This window comes from Vipera berus (assembly GCF_964194415.1).
Source record: "Vipera berus genome assembly, chromosome: 3".
Taxonomy (NCBI): domain Eukaryota; kingdom Metazoa; phylum Chordata; class Lepidosauria; order Squamata; family Viperidae; genus Vipera; species Vipera berus.
In genome coordinates this window covers 212281638-212302527 of record NC_138204.1, presented here as the reverse complement: position 1 = coordinate 212302527, position 20890 = coordinate 212281638, and the positions used below count along the sequence as shown (strand labels likewise).

At 43.4% G+C, this 20890-nt stretch overlaps 1 protein-coding gene across 8 annotated transcripts in view; it reads left to right on the top strand.

Annotated features, from left to right (window-relative positions):
* PTK2 (protein tyrosine kinase 2) overlaps positions 1–20890 on the top strand; it is a 265648-nt gene that overhangs the window by 165643 nt on the left and 79115 nt on the right. For 7 of the 8 annotated variants that reach the window (XM_081323023.1, XM_081323024.1, XM_081323022.1 and 4 more), the window contains 3 exons: positions 3891–3947; positions 8713–8810; positions 12875–12959. In XM_081323023.1, the coding sequence (XP_081179149.1) occupies positions 3891–3947; positions 8713–8810; positions 12875–12959 (240 nt within the window). Of the gene's footprint in view, positions 1–3890; positions 3948–7681; positions 7703–8712; positions 8811–12874; positions 12960–20890 lie in introns of all 8 variants that reach the window. The other variant, XM_081323026.1, reaches the window with a different exon arrangement.

Sequence of the window (20890 nt, the reverse complement as noted above, 5' to 3'; positions counted from 1 at the left end):
TTAATATACAAAATGCAAAATAGCAGAGTTGGAAGGGACCTTGGAGGTCATCTAGTCCAACCCCCTGCTCAGGCAGGAAACCCTTTACCATTTCAGACCAATGGCTGTCCGATCTCTTCTTAAAAACTTCCAGTGATGAAGCACACGCAACTTCTGGAGGCAGGTTGTTCCACTGGTTAATTGTTCTTACTGTCAGGAAATTTCTCCTTAGTTCTGGCTTGCTTTTCTCCTTGATTAGTTTCCATACATTCCATATACTGGTGAATGCCAGCCACTATGACTTTTCCTAAACTGAGTGGCATCGAAGCCGAAAGAATGTACGAAACCTGATTTATAAAACTTGGACGAGAAGCGAAACGTCCTTTAAGCAAAAGCCAAGAAGCTCTTGGACGAAGCACCTTCGGGACAGCCATGACCTGGATGACTTGAGGATCTCCACCGAGATTGGATCTAGAAAAACTACAGGCCAGCTTCGTTGCAGGCTGCTCTAATTAACGAGCCTCAGCAGAACCTCTTGTTTGGAAATGAGATTTCAACTCAGGAGAAATTAGGGCAGAAAATGCAATCCTTTGGGGAATAGCGTGAAGGAGTTATGCCCATTTCTATTATAGAAATGAGAGACAGGTTAGCTATCACACAGAGAGAAGAAGTTACTAAGGAGTGCAATGTATGACTAAAACAATTAACCTTTTCTTGGAGATGACCTAAATTCTGAGGCAAAGCCTCTTGGTCCCCCCCCCCCCCCCCCCGCCACTCTTCCATACTAATCAAGGAGAGAAGCAACCTAGAACTAAGGAGAAACTTCCTGACAGTTAGAACAATTAACCAGTGGAACAACCTGCCTCCAGAAGCTGTGAATGCTCCAACACTGGAAGTTTTTAAGAAGAGACTGGACAGCCATTTGTCTGAAATGGTATAGGGTTTCTTGCCTGAGCAGGGGGTTGGATGACCTCCAAGATCCCTTCCAGCTCTATTCTATTCTATTCTATTCTATTCTATTCTATTCTATTCTATTCTATTCTATTCTATTCTATTCTATTCTATTCTATTCTATTCTATTCTATTCTATTCTATTCTATTCTATTCTATTCTATTCTATTCTATTCTATTCTATTCTAATTAACCAGTGGAACAACCTGCCTCCAGAAGCGATGAATGCTCCAACACTGGAAGTTTTTAAGAAGAGACTGGACAGCCATTTGTCTGAAATGGTATAGGGTTTCTTGCCTGAGCAGGGGGTTGGATGACCTCCAAGATCCCTTCCAGCTCTATTCTATTCTATTCTATTCTATTCTATTCTATTCTATTCTATTCTATGCTATGCTATGCTATGCTATGCTATGCTATTCTATTCTATTCTATTCTATTCTATTCTATTCTATTCTATTCTATTCTATTCTATTCTATTCTATTCTATTCTATTCTATTCTATTCTATTCTAATTAACCAGTGGAACAACCTGCCTCCAGAAGCGGTGAATGCTCCAACACTGGAAGTTTTTAAGAAGAGACTGGGCAGCCATTTGTCCGAAATGGTATAGGGGTTTCCCGCCTGAGCAGGGGGTTGGACTAGATGACGTCCAAGGTCCCTTCCAACTTTATTATTATTATTATTATTATTATTATTATTATTATTATTATTATTATTAGTAGTAGTAGTAGTAGTAGTAGTAGTAGTAGTAGACTTTTATTCATTAAACATGAAACTCAGTCAACTGAACACTCAAATGACTGGCGCTAATGCTTGACACGGGTTGCTGCCAGCATCCTAGGTATCAACCAGGTATCTCCTCAAAATGTAAGACGTTCCGAGTAGCACAGTTTTTTGTAGCTTTGCTGGAGTTATTGCGGGAAGCCGCAATTTCTTGATGTATTTTGCAAAGTTTTTGGACATAGTTCCCAGTGCCCCGACGACGATGGGTATCACTGTTACACGTTTCATCCATAATCACGCAGTTTCAATGGCCAGGTCGCGGTATTTTGTAATTTTTTCCAGTTCTTTTTGTTCGACTCTGACATCTCCTGGTACAACGATATTATTATTATTATTATTATTATTATTATTATCATTATCATTATCATTATCATTATCATTATCATTATCATTATCATTATTATTATTATTATTATTATTATTATTATTATTATTATTATTATTATTATTATTATTATTATTCCTCCTATAATTTAGCAAGGCTGTGGAAGAGACTAATTTCCACTAGTTTTTCCCAGTTCAAGGATAGCAGTTTCTTGTTCTTTTTTCCTTGGAATTCTGCCTTTTTTTTAACTTTTTAATTAATTAGGTGGGGAAGGCTTGAGGAAATCTTATAAGTGTACGAACAAAATCCTGTTCCCGAGAGGAAGGGCTTATTTAAACTCAAGTGCTGTCAGGGCTTAGATCAGGGGTCGCCAACCTGTGGGCCGTGGCCTGCAAGCCAGCGGGCCGCGGGACAGGCTGGCCAGCACACGGATATATGTGCATAGACTCATACCCACTTGCGGTAGCGCCGCTGCTATGCAAATGGGGTCCTGCGCAGCGAAAGAAAGGGCATTGGGTAGTGAAAACGGGGCACTGGGCTCCAAAAACGGCGCCGTTAGCAAGTGTCACATGGGCGCCAGCACCGCCCCATTTGCGTGTGCATGCACGGGCACGTGTAAAATGCTTTTCCCTCCGGTCCGCCAACTGAGAAGGCAACTTAGATGACAGGGAAGAGCTGAAGCGAAGCTACAGTTTTGGCTGTTGAGCATATACATTTAAGATTTCTAGCCGGAAGGACAGCTGTGGACATAAAGCTAATCTCTTTGCATAATAAAAGCTAAACCTTGATGAAAATACTGGGGGTGGAGTGAGGATAGAATTAGACAATAATGTTGAAATAGCTAGAATTGGTTAAGAGCAGACTTGTGATACGTGGATAACCCTTTCAGTGACTTGATCGATTAAATTGATATAGCTGCTCATGACCCTCGGTGGCCAACAGCACGTAACAAAGGAATAAAAGCAGTGTAACACAATTTTAAATACCATATATTAGCAGCTGAGAAATACGACCAACAGCAGCAATTAATAATCATTCATAACAGTCAATGCAGGGGTCTTCCAATTTGGCCCTTTTATGACTTGTGGACTTCAACTCCTAGAATTCCTCAGCCAGGCACATGTGCCTGGCTGAGGAATTCTGGGAGTTGAAGTCCACAAGTCATAAAAGGGCCAAGTTGGAAGACCCCTGAGTTAGTGGAATCAAGAAATGGGCTCAGCCACATCATCGGGACCCCAAGGCTTCAAGGCCTTGAGAAAGACCAGTCGTTTCCAGACATGCCTCATCTCTTTTTTTATAAAGAACTTAAAAAAAAAACCCAAATATCACAGACATTGCTATTTTGGGCTCAAATGTTCAGATGTATGTCAAGTTCGGTCTTGTTTGTCCATGCTGTTCCATTCTACCCCTGCAAATTCTCTCATCCGTTGCTTTTTTGTGAATTTCTTTTATAACAGAAAATTTGTGTTGATTCTTCCGATGGGATTACTCATGTTTTGACTCCTGCCTCTAAATAGGGGAACTGTCTCCTGATCATAAAGATGCATTCAGTTTGCCTCTAGTCCCTGAAAAACAGCTCTTGGTTACGTAATGTAGGTGGGAATGAGGTCATCTTCATGTCCCTGCGTTAACCTCGTCTGGGGAGATTTAATCACGATGGCAGATGGAGATGTGTATGGGGAGGTGAAAAGCTTGCAGATTTTGGGTTTTGGATAGAAAAGCAGTCTCTCTGTGTGTGTGGGTCTCTGTGTGTGCGCGCACACACACACAGTCTCCCCCCCCCCTCCAGTCTTTTTATTCTGTTTCTTATTATGGTCATTTCCTTCAGATTCTCCCAATTATTTCATTTCAGAAACAGATGACTATGCAGAGATCATAGACGAAGAAGACACGTATACCATGCCTTCGAGTAAGTCTTCCTTTTCCACTCTGGACCCTGATGGAGTCAATAAACATAGTTGTAGAGCAGTTTCATCAGGGAATATTTGAGAGGTATCATTTTGGACCTAGACATTGAAAGCAAAAGGTTTAAGTGTACTTGAATCCCCACTGGGGATTATTATTTATTTTTTGAAACAGTAAACATAGAAACACACATAAAACAGTTGAGAGAGGTCAATTTGGGATTCTTGTCCAGGTGGGAAACTGCTAGTTATTCGGTGTTTCAGTTCAGGCACTACGCTGTGTCTTACTCACAAGAACCGTAAGGATTACAAGTGCTTTCCCTCCAGGATCTTACACTTCGGTGCATTAAGAAAAGGAAAAGGCAGGAAAATTCCACCTTCATTCTCAATGTTTTCCTATATCTAAACCTGTTTAGAATGTGTTTATGTTGATGATTGAAAATGAGATCCAGTTTGGTCTAGTGCAGGGGACTGGTGGACTTCAACTCCCAGAATTCCTGAGCCAGCCATGCTGAGGGGAAAGGGAGAAGTTTCCAAGCTGAGCCATGCTGGCTCAGGAATTCTGGGAGTTGAAGTCCACCAGTCATAAAAGAGCCAAGCTTGCCTACCCCTGGCCTAGGCCACTTTATGACTCGTGGACTTCAACTCCCAGAATTCCTCAGCCAGCCACACTGAGGGGAAAGGGAGGGGTTTCCAAGCTGAGTCATGCTGGCTCAGGAATTCTGGGAGTTGAAGTCCACCAGTCATAAAAGAGCCAAGGCTGCCTACCCCTGGTCTAGTGGTTCAGTCGCACCAGGCTAGAAAGCAGAAGACCACGAGTTCTAGTCCCACCTTCGCCATGAAAGCCAGCTGAGTGACTTTGGGCCAATCACCAGGAGACAGTGAGTTCTAGTCCCTCCTTAGAAATGCGGGCTAGGAGACTTTGAGCCAATCACCAGTTCTAGATCTGCCTCAGGCATGAAAGCCAGCTGGGTGACTTTGGGCCAGTCACTCCCTCTCACTCCGACTCACCTTACAGGTTGTTGTTGTCGGGAAAATAAGAGCAGGAAGATGTGCTGGATATTTTTGCTGCCTTAGGTTGTTGGTGAAAATAATAAAGGCAGGATCTACAGTGAGGGGAAAAAGTATTTGATCCCCTGCTGATTTTGTACGTTTGCCCATTGACAAAGAAATGATCGGTCTGTAATTTTAACGGTAGGTTTACTTTAACAGTGAGAGACAGTAAGAGCACAAAAAATCCAGAAAAATGCATTTCAAAAAAGTTATAAATTGATTTGCATTTTAATGAGTGAAATAAGTATTTCACCCCTTCGCAAAACATGACTTAGTACTTGGTGGCAAAACCCTTGTTGGCAATCACAGAGGTCAGGCATATTTTGTAGTCGGCCACCAGATTTGCACACATCTCAGGAGGGATTTTGTCCCAGTCCTCTTTGCAGATCCTCTCCAAGTCATTAAGGTTTCGAGGCTGACGTTTGGCAGCTTGAACCTTCAGCTCCCTCCACGATTTTCTATGGGATTAAGGTCTGGTGCCTGGCCAGGCTACTCCAGGACCTTAACGTGATTCTTCTTGAGCCACTCCTTTGTTGCCTTGGCCGTGTGTTTTGGGTCATTGCCATACTGGAATGCCCATCCACGACCCATTTTCAATGCCCTGGCTAAGACAAGGAGGTTCTCACCCAAGATTTTGACAGTACATGGCCCCTTCCATCGTCCCTTTGATGCGGTGAAGTTGTCCTGTCCCCTTAGCAGAAAAACACCCCCATAGCATAATGGTTCCACCTCCATGTTTGACAATGGGGATGGTGTTCTTGGGGTCATAGGCAGCATTCGTCCTCCTCCTAACGTGGCGAGTTGAGTTGATACCAAAGAGCTCGATTTTGGTCTCACCTGAGCACAACGCTTTCACCCAGTTCTCCTCCAAATCATTCAGATGTTCATTGGCAAACTTCAGACGGGCCTTTACATGTGCTTTCTTGAGCAGGGGACCTTGCGGGCGCTGCAGGATTTCAGTCCTTCACGGCGTAGTGTGTTACCAATTCTTTTCTTGGTGACTATGGTCCCAGCTGCCTTGAGATCATTGACAAGATCCTCCCGTGTAGTTCTGGGCTGATTCCTCACCGTTCTCATGAGCACTGAAACTCCACAAGGTGAAATCTTGCATGGAGCCCCAGACCGAGGGAGATTGACAGTTATTTTGTGTTTTTTCCATTTGCAAATAATCGCACCAGCTGTTGTCACCTCCTCACCGAGCTGCTTGGAGATAGTTTTGTAGCCCATTCCAGCCTTGTGTAGGTCCACAATCTTGTCCCTTACATCAGGCATGTCAAACTCGTGACGTCGCACGACGTATCACGACTTTTTCCCCATTGCCGGCAATGGGGAGGGCGCGGTTTCGTTGTGATGCATCCGGCCTGCGGGCCGGCAGTTTGACATGCCTGCCTTACATCCTTGGACAGCTCTTTGGTCTTGGCCATGGTGGTGAGTTTGGGATCTGATTGATGAGGGCTCCTAATCTCAGCTCGTTACCTGTATAAAAGACACCTGGGAGCCAGAAATCTTGCTGATTGATAGGGGATCCAATACTTATTTCACTCATTAAAATGCAAATCAATTTATAACTTTTTTGAAATGCATTTTTTCTGGATTTTTTTGTTATTCTGTCTCTCATTGTTAAAATAAACCTGCCATTAAAATTATAGACTGATCATTTCTTTGTCAGTGGGCAAACGTACAAAATCAGCAGGGGATCAAATACTTTTTTCCCCTCACTGTAAGAGCGGTGGTGGTACAGTGGTTAGAATGCAGTATTGCAGGCTAACTCACTGCTCCCTGCCACGAGTTCGATCCTAACCAGCTCAAGGTTGAACTCAGCCTTCCATCCTTCTGAGGTCGGTAAAATGAGGACCCAGATTGTTGGGGGCAAGAGGCTGACTCCGTAAACCTCTTAGAGAGGGCTGTAAAGCACTGTGAAGTGGTATATATGTCTAAGTGCTATTGCCATTGCTACATATAAATAAACAAGTAAATGTTAGTAAAATCAAAATCCAATTTCCAAAGTGCTGGTTGTAATGGAAAAATCTCAGCTTGTTTTAAAAGGATGGAAACACACATTAAGAGGAGAGATTGTGCTTTGCATCTGAAATGAGCATTCTCTCTGCAACCATAGAAGACAATTTAAAACCTAAGTATTAAAATTAAAACTATTCTGGAACCAAGCACAGCTCCTAGTGATAATGCAGACACATCCATTTGGTTTTCTCGGCAACAACGTGGATGTGTTTTGTTACTGCCTTCTTGGATGTGTTAGGACTGTCTGGCCTTGCCCACAGCCTCAGTATCCCTTTGAGGTCATCTTCCAAGTGCTAATCAGGCTGATTAACCAGGGATAATAATAATTTTTTAAAAAGAGTATTCTTGCAAGGGAGAGGGAATGAATGATTTTTTAAAAATTGTTAGCCATTGCTAATGAAAAACCTAGCTTATAACATGTAGTAGATAAATGCAACAACCTTATCCTAAAATGTTTTATAATATGCAAAGTAAAGTTGAATGGCATCTGTGTTATTTAGATGGTGTCATAAAAACAGATCATGTGTTTTGGGGAGTTTGCAGAAATTTCAAATACAATGCCTGTGTGTAGGATTTTGAATACTGGAAATTATTTTCCAAATGTAATTTGCATTTTAAGAAGTATTTTCTAAGCCAGTGTTTGATTTTTCTCTTAATTGCACTGCAGAAAGCTATGGAATAGATGAAGGTAACAGGAGATCCTTTAATTATCTATCTGTTTACAATTTTGGAGATATCTTTTTTTTAAAGGAACTGTTGACTTTCTATTAATAAAGTGCTGGCTCAATTGTGTATTTTTAAGCCAACACGTTTGATAGTTATGGGATTATAAAGAGGAACCTGCTGTGTTCAAATAAAAATGGGTATGTAGAATATAGAAGATTTTATGTCTATTCTTACCTTTTTTTTGAACTCATCGTAATAAATCATTTCCACTTCCCCTTTTGGAAACAAGAAAGCATGTTTCCCATTATTTTATTTGAAGTATGGAAATAAAAATAGACAATTCAGTTGGCAATGAACAATGCCTAATGATATTAGGAATAAGCAGTTTACTAAAGAAAAAAACATAATAAAATAAGTATGACGTGTCAGCAGAATAAATTGCATAGGCATTTTGGCTAGTTTCCCCCCCCCCCCAGCTTTATTAAAACTGTTCTTGGCCGATTTCCTGATTAACAATTCAATATTATGTATTTTTACTTGGCAATAAATTTCACTCTTCAGTGAGGTTTATTTCCAGGAATGTGTGTATAGGGATGAAAACCACGAGCCCCTAAAATATCATGTAACGGAGACCTCTTAAATATGCCATTAGCGGGAGCTAATCAAAATAACCTTAACCCTTTTCTGCATTTCTTTCCAATGTGAACCATTGGTCATAATTCAGTTAAGATGTTTTAATTGCACTGCTTGCATTAATATAACTCAACACACTGGAACTTATTCAGAACTAGATGTCTCACATCCTTTCCAGGATGTTCGTTTTGAATGGGTGTTTTAAGAGGGTTCCACGATAGAAATGATATTTACGTGGATTGCTTGTGGGCAAATTCTGGTATTTCCCCCACACACACACACCGCAAACGGGTAATCATTTTAAGCTACCTTGGATGGTGTTTGGTCTTTTGTGGGGTATGTCGTGGGGAGGCTGTTTCACCAATGGATTTTCAATTTAAATGGATTGTATTTTAATAGCCAGGGATTATGAGATTCAGAGGGAGCGGATCGAACTGGGACGCTGCATCGGCGAGGGACAGTTTGGTGATGTTCACCAAGGAGTTTATGCCACTCCAGTAGGTATCTGTAATGTTTTCATACTTTTTCGTAAGTAGAATTATCTGCCTTCTAATTGTGTGTAATTATCTACTGTACACTTTTTTTTGGTCTGGTGAAAATGCCAATATGTCCAGTTTTGAACTTACCTTATGTAGTATTGGAACACTTCTTAACCCGGTACATAGAGTCTCTGCTAATCTTTTATCTTTATTGATTACAATTCCTTAAACTACACACCCTCGCACGTTCACATTTATCAAACTATAATACCCACCAGGTGATATAAAGAGCGTTGGAGAAGGCAAGAGTTTTATACCACAGTTGTGTGCATGGGTGGTGTCCTTTGTCTAGCCCAGGGCTCTTCAAACGTGGCCCTTTTATGACTTGTGGACTTCAACTCCCAGAATTCCTCAGCCAGGCACGCTGGCTGAGGAATTCTGGGAGTTGAAGTCCACAAGTCATGAAGGGGCCATAGTTCCTCCATGCTGGCTGAGGAATCCTGGGAGTTGAAGTCCACAAGTCATGAAGGGGCCATAATTTCCCCCATGCTGGCTCAGGAATTCTGGGAGTTGAAGTCCACAAGTCATAAAAGGGCCATGTTTGAAGAGCCCTGTCTTAAATTTAACAAACAAAATGGGGACTGGCTGAGGAATTCTGGGAGTTGAAGTCCACAAGTCATAAAAGGGCCAAGTTTGAAGAGCCCTGGGCTAGCCCTTCATTTTGTTTTGTTCTAGCAGACCTCTATCACATGTACCCTCAGTTATTTTCTTCATGTGGGGTCCTTGATGCTCAATTGCAGACGTTTCATTACCAAACCCCACTCCTTTCTAGCCTTGATTAATATTAATCCCAATAATATACCTCCAGGGTTCAATTTACCCCGACATATATGGGTGACATACAATAGAATTAGAACGATTCATGGGGTGTGTGCCGATTCTTTGTATAAATGGGGGAAGACATCTTCAGCGCAATGTGATTGCGGGGCTCCCCGACAGACTATCCAACATATAGTGAGGGAATGCACTAATAGAAAATACCCAGGAGATTTTAAGGACTTCCTCTGCGTAACAACGGTAGCTACTGACTGGATTTCCAAACTCGACATCAAACTCTGAAATGTTATTTCTGTTTTCCTCTTAGGTTTTATTACTACTTCTTTTTAATTGTTTTAACTGTTTTAACTTGTAAATATGAAATGTTTTTAATATTGTGTGTGACCAGCCGTACGCTAAATAAATAATCTAGCCTTGATGATGTTGCTTAGTTGGGTAATGAAACGTCTGCAAGAACATCGCCAAGCTCACCCCCAGTTCAACCCCGAACTACAAATATTCTTCTGGAGGACATTTTCTTCATGTTCACTGGCTGTTTGCTGTGACTGGGTAACGTAAGGCCGGTTGCTTAATGTCTATGGAAAAAGCACCTTTAAAAACAACAACAACAACAACAAAAACTTTTGGGATGGTTGGTTGCTTAGAAATTATTTTCATTCTTAGTCGACTGTCCTCTCAGCTCGCTTGGGGTCAACCAATTTCAGCCTGTTGCTCTTGTGCAAATATGGCTCTTTCTCAGTACTGTGTCACGTTGGTTTGTGTGGCGAACGCTGCTGACAATGACTCCAATCCTGGTGACTAAAATGTCAGATTAAGGCTAAACCTTTTCCCCCACTTGACCCCGAAAGCTCATTGTACCCACGTCATGCTGAGGAGAGCTGTGTAGGTGAACTCAAATTCACACACACACACACACACACACACACACACACACACACACACACACGTATTAAAGATATTTGGAAGGCAGGGAGGGGGAAATATTTTGCTTTTAAGTTTTTCAAAAGATGTTGCATATTGGAAGAAACATGTGCCGTGTGTCTGGTGGAGAGTTGGAAGACAAAAGTCACAAACGATTGGCTTAAGACTGGAGTAATAAGAACGTAAGCTGGGAGCTTAACTCGTTCTCTCTGATTATAGCAAAGCTCAGAGGCTCCGAGGATAAACACGCCCGGCTGTTAAGTAGTGACATGGTGGGGATGTGTGCGGAGGAGATGGGGTCCAAGGAGAAGAGAAGTCTCATTTGGCCTGAGGGTCTAATTAGCCATCGGTAATGTGTGAACTTTTTAATGCAGAGAACGCTGCCTACCAGCAGCTTCTGATTTAAGCCTGCTGTGGGATACATCTGAACTTTTCAGCAGGAGCTGCAGCTTTCAGCCCCTTTCCAGAGACGCATGAACGCACAGGGGGGGAAAAATTACGCTCGTCTTCTCATGGAGCAATTAGCTTTTAATTAGCTTCTTTCAACAGATGTTTGAAACCTTGGAGCCTTAGGTCAAAAAAACCCAAAAACGTTCTTTATGAAACTCTGCCACTCGACCAGAGAAGAATACTTTTACCCTTTTTTCCATCCTGGGGACAATTTGGGGTCGAAAAAGCTTGAGGAAGATGTCGAAGATGTTCAGAAAGGTTTCTTCCGTTGGCCCCACCTTTAGATGTAACCTCATTTTTTTTTTATTAAATTTATATTCAAGAGAAGACTACAGCCACTCTGCTGCAAAGATTGAACAAAATCCAAATATGAAAGATCGGGGTCTTCAAAGAAACATAAATTCATTTTAGTACAGTACTCTAGAAATATTTGGCTTAGAGAGCAAGCAGTAAGAAGTTCATTTATCTTTACGTTTGCAGGTGGTTTCTGGAATTTTAGAAGAGGGAAGGGTTGCGTTTCATTAAATCCTGCAAACGCCTTAGTGCCATGGTGGTGAACCTACGGCATGCGTGCCACAGGTGGCACGCAGAGCCCTCTCTGTGGGCACGTGCGCCGTCGCCCCAGTCCTAGGCCTTCAGCTGGGTTTTATAAAACCTTTTCGCTTTAGGCCTCCGCCTCTGAGTGCAAAAAAAAGGTTCAATCAATCAATTTCAACTTCTCGCGGGGAAAAAAAAAGATCTCGCAAAGTTGGAATTGATTGATTGAACTTTTTAGTCCCATCCAGTATACCATTACCACTGCAGCCACGCCCACCCAGTGGGCCACGCCCACCCAGCACCCAACAATACATAAGTGGGTTTTGGGTTGCATTTTGGGCACTCGGCCTCTAAAAGGTTCACCATCACTGCCTTAGTGTCACAGGCAACCCTACTTTCCTTTTTTTTGAAAGGAGGGTGTTATAGGATGCTAACCGTGCAGCTCAACTAAACAGGTTGCCCACCGGCAGATTTAAAACTACCAGAAAAATAAGTTGGTGTGTAATGCACAACCGTTAACTGAAACTTTTGGGTTATCTTTTTCTGTGTAATCCGAGACAAACTTGGTCTAATTCAAGCTGAAATTGAACACAGTGTTTTAACAGAATCAAGAATGAGAATTCTATCCCTTCTCTATAGCAAAAAGACAAAGTTAAATTTCCAGTCAAACTGTAGAAACTTGAAATTGGCCGATACAGTTTTAATATTAACGTCTTTTTTTATACTTTCGAAGAAACGAGCGTTAGTATTATGCAAGTCGTCTTTTCAAAAAACCCAAAAACATTTGGATCCATCTAATATAAAATCGAAAAGAATTTTTTTTTAAAAAAAAAACCCTTCCACAATATTAGTTCAAGTTAAACATTTAACAGTTTGGTTATGTTCGTTTCTTTTAGTTTTGACAAGAATTTCAGAGTGCTCTGTTGTAGGCATTAATTAATTTAATTTAATTTATTGAATTTATATACCGCCCTTTCCCGAAGGACTCGGGGCGGTTTACAGGGTATAATTTTTAAAACATTAATACAAAAATTAAGACCAATTTAAAAAAGATTAAACTAAGTCCCTGCAACATGTAAAAATTAAGTAAGGGAAGAAACCACCCCCCCAACCTCACTCCTGTACTTCATATACGAAACGTATAAAGCGGCAGCCCTTTGTCATATTCAGATGCCTGGTTCCTGAGAAAATGCTAATTTTAGCAAAATTGTCGTCTTTTTTTTTTTTTGGAAAGTCTGTGAAACACTTTTTTTTTTTAAAAAAAAGAGACTTCAGAATCAACGTCTACCTGCGTGATTCCTTTCATTTGTATAACGTGGGGGCTTTCTCTCTTGCAGGAGAACCCTGCCATGGCAGTTGCAATCAAAACGTGTAAAAACTGCACTTCAGACAGCATAAGGGAGAAATTCTTGCAAGAAGCCTGTAAGTTAAACAACCACGTTCTCTTCTTTTCAGCTTTGGTAGGCCTAGGCCGAGTGGGGGGGGGTCCTTTTTGGCAAAGACTGGAAACCCCAGAACTGAGCTGAAAACTGTCCCCTGCATTGTAACAGCCATGCCCCCCCCAACCATAGGCTCTTGCCCCTGTTTGTTGTGATTCAGTGTCAGCCTGTGCTCCCAGCAACTGAGTCCGATGAATCTGAGGAGGAGGAGGAGGAGGGGTTTGGAGAGCCTTCGGTGTCGGAGGGAGGCTCTGATGCACTGCAGGACTCTCAGCCTGGCCCCTCCAGTCGTGTTCCTCACGAGGCTCAGCTGTGTGAGGAGGAGGGGTCGGATTCAGAGGAGTCACAGCTGAATCTGTTCAGAGACGCTAGAAGCAGAAGGCAATCCAGCCGAGCAGAGCAGAGAAAATCAATGAGGCAACTCAGTGAGAGGAGGAGAAGGCAGTGAGAATCCACGCCTTGGGACTGATAATAAAAGGGGAAGGTGTGGGCGGGGCTGGTTGCTGAAGGCAACCATTTGGAGACATCCTAAGGGAATCCTGGTCTGTTCTTGCTACTTCTGTTTAACTCTTGTTTGTTGACTCTTGTTTGATATTTTGAATTCATTTATTGAAGGAAATATTCTGCTGCTTTTTTGTTTGAACTGTAAATAAATTTGGGTTGGGTTTTTCCAGCCTGTTGTTGTTGTTAGCTGCAAAGTCATGTCCGACCCATCGCGACCCCATGGACAACGTTCCTCCAGGCATTCCTGTCCTCTACCATCTTCTGGAGTCCATTTAAGCTCACGCCTACTGCTTCAGTGACTCCATCCAGCCACCTCATTCTCTGTCGTCCCCTTCTTCTCTTGCCCTCAATCTTTCCCAGCATGAGGCTCTTCTCCAGTGAGTCCTTCCTTCTCATTAGGTGGCCAAAGTATTTGAGTTTTAGCTTCAGGATCTGGCCTTCTAAACAGCAGTCAGGGTTGATCTCCTCTAGGACTGACCAGTTTGATCGCCTTGCAGTCCAAGGGACTCGCAGGAGTCTTCTCCAGCACCACAGTTCAAAGGCCTCAGTTCTTTGGCGCTTAGCCTTTTTTATGGTCCAGCTTTCACTGCCATACATGGCAACTGGGAAGACCATAGCCTTGATTATACACACTTTTGTTGACAGGGTGATGTCTCTGCTTTTTAGTGTGCTGTCTAGATTTGTCATGGCTTTCCTCCTGAGGAGCAAGCGTCTTTTAATTTCTTGGCTACAGTCCCCATCTGCAGTGATCTTGGAGCCCAGGAAAATAAAATCTGTCACTACCTCCATTTCCTCCCCATCTATTTGCCAGGAATTGAGAGGGCTGTTGACTGTAAAAAAAGAAAAAGGGGTTGTCCCTGACACACAACCAGGGCCGGTCGTAGGCTGGAACAGAACACTGTTAAGCAAAGTGTTCAGAGTGGCATCTAATCCTTCTCTCCCTCTAGAAGTGCTTGTGCTTAGTGGGGATTATCTGCTGCTGCCTCGGTGGGGCTTCTCCTTTGATATATAAACACAGCTGCGGGAATAAAGTTTCTGCAAATCTCCCAGCTCTCTTCTCCAGCACCGGGGCTACTGAGCTGCCAAGCCAAGCTGGCTGCAGGCAGGGATCAAAGCTGCCAAGCCAAGCTGGCTGCAGGCAGGGATCAAAGCAAGGGGGGGCTTTTCCCTGTGGCTTGTAGTAGTGGCCAAAATTGTGGAAACCTTTTGGTAAAAGTGTACAGTAGAAATTCTACCTTTGGTTTAAGTGTTCACCCATTTTTTTTCTTCTCATTTCTTTATAACTGTAGCCTCGTTCACTTAACAAGGCTCACTTTCAGGGCGAGCAGTCAACTCTTTGCACCATTACTTTAATTGTATTACATTTTACAAGCTCACTAAATAAAAAAAAAAAACAACCAACCAACTTAATAGCGATCCCATAACACGCTGACAAATGTCCTCCTCTCAGCTTCCATACACGACGTCAATAACCGAATCCTCCTGTGATCTGATTGGCTCATGGCCAAAGCAAGAGGACACCCGATTGGCTCTCTAAACTCTCGTGCTCATTGGCTACCATCGGATGAAGGAAAGCTACCCGATCTCAACCTAACAGTTGTGCTTCCTTTCTTCTGGTTATTTGGCCATAACTTTTTCATAGAATACAATACGGATGATTGAACAAGCTTTGTTGCGTTACATTCTTGATTAAATTATCTTTCCATTGATACGTAGTTTTATGGTACTACTCCAAAAAAAATAATGGCGTTATTAGCCATCAAACGTCAAAAATACACTGTTCCCAAAAGGTTTCCACAATTTTGGCCACTACTGTGTGGTTCTTGGAAGGCTGGCTGGCCTGCTATGTCCTGGCACTTCCACAGCTATTTGCTTCTGATGATAACTTTATTGTCACTTTGAATGTACACCAATTGGCATACATCAAAATGAAATTTCGTTGCGTACAGCTCTCAAAGGGTCACCACCTCCGATATATACTCCTTGTTCGGGGCCCGCTCAAATTTCACATTGTCCATTTTAGTCTCTAGGGAGTGAACGATGGCACACAGGACAGATGGAAATGGGGCTCCATGTGGATTAGCCCTCAAGTTAGCTTGTATTCTGACAATCTCGCCTTCTTTCCTTTTTCTGATCCTGACTCTTCCACCTTTTCTTTAAAGAGGCCTTGCTTCTTTTCACCCCTGGAGCACGCTGCCGCCGCCACCAACTCCTCCAAAAGCCTCTCTCTCTCTTCCTCTGGGCCTGCCGACAGCCTCATCCAGTTCCTTTGCTCCATAAGCTCCAGGTCCTCTCCTCCTCTGCCTCCTCTAGAAACAGCCCTGATTTGCAATACAATCCATCACTGGGCCAGCAGTCAGTTCTTGCTGCTGGTAGAACAATTTCAAACAGCGCCAACGACTTTTAACAGTCTCACCAACAGTTCCAAAACCACTAGAAACTCGCCAGGCCAGCAAAGATTGTCGGTCGTATGTCGTATGTTACCTTAGTTCCACCATGTTGCTCAAACACATTAAAATCTTCCTGATCTTGTGGCCTATAGCCCTTACTATCCCTCCCAAAACTATTCGCCTTCAAGAGCCAATGTAGCCACAGCCATTCCAGGTGCCGCCATCTCCTTCCTCTTCTCCCGACTTGCCCACCCGGGGCTCTGGGTTGACCTTCCCTTTTCTAGGCATGGGTGACAGGGTACGGGGTGCTAACCTGGCTGCCCATGAATGTTGGCCTGTGCTTGAAAAAGCCAGTACAGTTAGTCCTCGACTTACGGCTTCAGTTGAGCTCAAAATTTCTGTTGCTAAGCCAGACGTTTGGTTAAATGAGCTTGGCCCCTTTTTACAACCTTCCTTGCCTGGGTGGCTCAGCGAACGGCGGCAGTTGATCAATTAGTAAGCCGGTTGTGTAGTGAGTCTGGCTTTCCCCGTTGACTTTACTCGTCAGAAGCTTGCGAGTGATGATCGCGTGACCTTGGGACACGGCAGCGGTCGTAAGCATCAGCCGGTTCTCAAGCGGCCAAACTTTGCTCGCGCGATCACGGGGATGCTGCAAAGATGGCAACTGAAAAATGTCATAAGTCAGGCTTTTCAGTGCCGTTGTAACTTTGAACGATCACTAAATGAATCGTTGCGAGTCGAGGACTCCCTGCGTGTGGCTCACCTCGCCAGCCGGGGGCGGTGTCGTGCCAGTCAAATAGTTCAGGAATTCTGGGAGTTGAAGTCCACTCATCATAGAGTTGCCGAGAGATTATGAGAGATTATTCTGTCCCGTCAAGCTTTGGGAAGTAGCACGGATGTTATAAAATACTAAAAAGAGCCTTGGTGGAGCAGTGGGCTAATGCCTCCTTAAGTAACACCAGCTGCCTGCCATTAGTGCAGGTTCGAGTCCCACCAGGCTCAAGGTTGACTCAGCCTTCCATCCTTCCCAGGTAGGTAAAATGAGGACCCAGATTGTTGGGGGCAATTAAGCTGACTTTGTAATAATGCCGCTTGGTGTGTGTGTGAAAGCCCTAATAAGCAGGCATATACATAGAATGAAGGCTACTGCTAAGCTTGTAAGCCGCCCTGAGTCTTCGGAGAAGGACGGGATATAAATGGGATTAAAAAAAAACCACTTTTGTGGGTTTATTTGGACGGTTTTTGCTGAGGTGCTTTTGTTAGGGTTTGCATGTATTTCTCTCTCTCTCTCTCACTCTCACTCACTCATCTCTCTCAATCTCTCACTCTCTCAATCTCTCTCAATCTCTCAGTCTCTCATTCTCTCTCACTCTCATTCTCTCTCACTCTCTCAATCTCTCAATCTTGGTGGAGCAGTGGGTTAATGCCTCCTTAAGTAACACCAGCTGCCTGCAATTAGTGCAGGTTCGAGTCCCACCAGGCTCAAGGTTGACTCAGCCTTCCATCCTTCCGAGGTAGGTAAAATCAGGACCCAGATTGTTGGGGGCAATAAGCTGACTTTGTAATAATGCCGCTTGGGGGTGTGTGTGAAAGCCCTAATAAGCAGGCATATACATAGAATGAAGGCTACTGCTAAGCTTGTAAGCCGCCCTGAGTCTTCGGAGAAGGGCGGGATATAAATGGAATAAAAATAAAATAAATAAAAATAAATCTCTCTCTCAACCTCTCAATCTCTCTCTCAGTCAATCTCTTTCTCAATCAATCTCAATCTCTCTCTCAAACTCTCTCAATCTCCCTCTCTCTCAAATCACGCGCAGCCGAGATTAATCTGCTACTCTTAATGTATATTTTTAGAATTTCCCTGTGTATTTTGTGAGATAAAAGGTGAATGGTCCAGGTTTGACTACGGGGCGCTATCTCTTCCACAGCACAAACAAACATATTTCCATTTGGTTAGGTGCGAGGTTTAGCTCCTGTGCTGTTGAGACAGATAATAAAGCAATTAGGTTCCTAGTCAATGCCCTTGATGCCAGCCAAAGGAGTAAATGAGATTTTCTTGTGGACATCGTATTCATATCAGTGTCCTACTCCATCGCAACTCAGTGCATCTGTCTGAGTAGCGTTCCATTTTTCTTCTTTCTGCTCTAAGGAAGACATGCCCACAGGATGCGTAGACGGTGTGAATCAATAAGTTTTTTTTTTTTTTTTAAAAGGTGGGTTTGGAGCTTTGAACCGTATTTAGTGATAATTGTCGCCAGTTTATATTTTGCAGGCCATCTGCTCTTGAACTGACTCAATTTAGGCTGATCGAAAGATATTAAATTGTTGTCGTACCTTAGGGGCCCCCCTCAGAAGGAAAATTCCTGGCCTTTTCAGCAGAGTTGTGAAATCAAAGGTGGATGTTATGCTTCTGCGCTTCTCTTCCAGTGTCCAGCTCTGACCCATTTTAGTGTTACCTCTGTGCTTCGGATACCGAAATTGGCGCTAAATGTGCTTTCGTTTCAAGAGCTGGTGTAAAAGTAATCATGATTGTTGTTGTTGTTAGCTGCGAAGTCGTGTCCGACCCCTCGCGACCCCATGGACAATGTTCCTCCAGGCCTTCCTGTCCTCTGCCATCTTCTGGAGTCCATTTAAGCTCACGCCTTCTGCTTCAGTGACTCCATCCAGCCACCTCGTTCTCTGTCGTCCCCTTCTTCTATTTCCCTCAATCTTTCCCAGCATGAGGCTCTTCTCCAGTGAGTCCTTCCTTCTCATTAGGTGGCCAAAGTATTTGAGTTTTAGCTTCAGGATCTGGCCTTCTAAAGAGCAGTCAGGGTTGATCTCTTCTAGGACTGACCGGTTTGATCGCCTGGCAGTCCAAGGGACTCGCAGGAGTCTTCTGCAGCACCAGAGTTAATATATCTGTAAGTGTAGCAGTCGTCACAATCGGTATTGAAAATGGAAGAGAAATTAAAATAGAGAGCTCAAGAGGAAAATAGACAGTGAGCACATGGGAGGGTGAAAAGGCTCAGCCACGGAGCTCCTTTAGTTTACTCTGAAAACAGAATGATTTCCTGGGTGAACCATTTACAGAAGAGAGTCCTCAATTTATGGCCAATGGCTTAGTGACCGTTTGACGTTAGGACAGATCTACTGGGGGTTATCTATGACCCAAATTTGAAGTTTCAACAGTCAGAGGCGCCCTCCTCCACTCGTGGCCATGTGACACAGGCCACATTGGCAGCCCCTTGTACCTTCCTGTGGTCCTTGGTGGAGTAGTGGGCTAATGCCTCCTTAAGTAACACCAGCTGCCTGCAATTAGTGCAGGTTCGCATCCCACCAGGCTCAAGGTTGACTCAGCCTTCCATCCTTCTGAGGTAGGACCCAGATTGTTGGGGGCAATAAGCTGACTTTGTAATAATGCCGCTTGGGGTGTGTGTGAAAGCCCTAATAAGCAGGCATATACATAGAATGAAGGCTACTGCTAAGCTTGTAAGCCGCCCTGAGTCTTCGGAGAAGGGCGGGATATAAATGGGATTAAAAAAAAACCACTTTTGTGGGTTTATTTGGACGGTTTTTGCTGAGGTGCTTTTGTTAGGGTTTGCATGTATTTCTCTCTCTCTCTCTCACTCTCACTCTCTCAATCTCTCTCAATCTCTCAGTCTCTCATTCTCTCTCACTCTCATTCTCTCTCACTCTCTCAATCTCTCAATCTTGGTGGAGCAGTGGGTTAATGCCTCCTTAAGTAACACCAGCTGCCTGCAATTAGTGCAGGCTCGCATCCCACCAGGCTCAAGGTTGACTCAGCCTTCCATCCTTCCGAGGTAGGTAAAATGAGGACCCAGATTGTTGGGGGCAATAAGCTGACTTTGTAATAATGCCGCTTGGGGGTGTGTGTGAAAGCCCTAATAAGCAGGCATATACATAGAATGAAGGCTACTGCTAAGCTTTTAAGCCGCCCTGAGTCTTCGGAGAAAGGCGGGATATAAATGGAATAAAAATAAAATAAATAAAAATAAATCTCTCTCTCAACCTCTCAATCTCTCTCTCAGTCAATCTCTTTCTCAATCAATCTCAATCTCTCTCTCAAACTCTCTCAATCTCCCTCTCTCTCAAATCACGCGCAGCCGAGATTAATCTGCTACTCTTAATGTATATTTTTAGAATTTCCCTGTGTATTTTGTGAGATAAAAGGTGAATGGTCCAGGTTTGACTACGGGGCGCTATCTCTTCCACAGCACAAACAAACATATTTCCATTTGGTTAGGTGCGAGGTTTAGCTCCTGTGCTGTTGAGACAGATAATAAAGCAATTAGGTTCCTAGTCAATGCCCTTGATGCCAGCCAAAGGAGTAAATGAGATTTTCTTGTGGACATCGTATTCATATCAGTGTCCTACTCCATCGCAACTCAGTGCATCTGTCTGAGTAGCGTTCCATTTTTCTTCTTTCTGCTCTAAGGAAGACATGCCCACAGGATGCGTAGACGGTGTGAATCAATAAGTTTGTTTTTTTTTTAAAGGTGGGTTTGGAGCTTTGAACCGTATTTAGTGATAATTGTCGCCAGTTTATATTTTGCAGGCCATCTGCTCTTGAACTGACTCAATTTAGGCTGATCGAAAGATATTAAATTGTTGTCGTACCTTAGGGGCCCCCCTCAGAAGGAAAATTCCTGGCCTTTTCAGCAGAGTTGTGAAATCAAAGGTGGATGTTACGCTTCTGCGCTTCTCTTCCAGTGTCCAGCTCTGACCCATTTTAGTGTTACCTCTGTGCTTCGGATACCGAAATTGGCGCTAAATGTGCTTTCGTTTCAAGAGCTGGTGTAAAAGTAATCATGATTGTTGTTGTTGTTGTTGTTAGCTGCGAAGTCGTGTCCGACCCCTCGCGACCCCATGGACAACGTTCCTCCAGGCCTTCCTGTCCTCTGCCATCTTCTGGAGTCCATTTAAGCTCACACCTACTGCTTCAGTGACTCCATCCAGCCACCTCATTCTCTGTCGTCCCCTTCTTCTCTTGCCCTCAATCTTTCCCAGCATTAGGCTC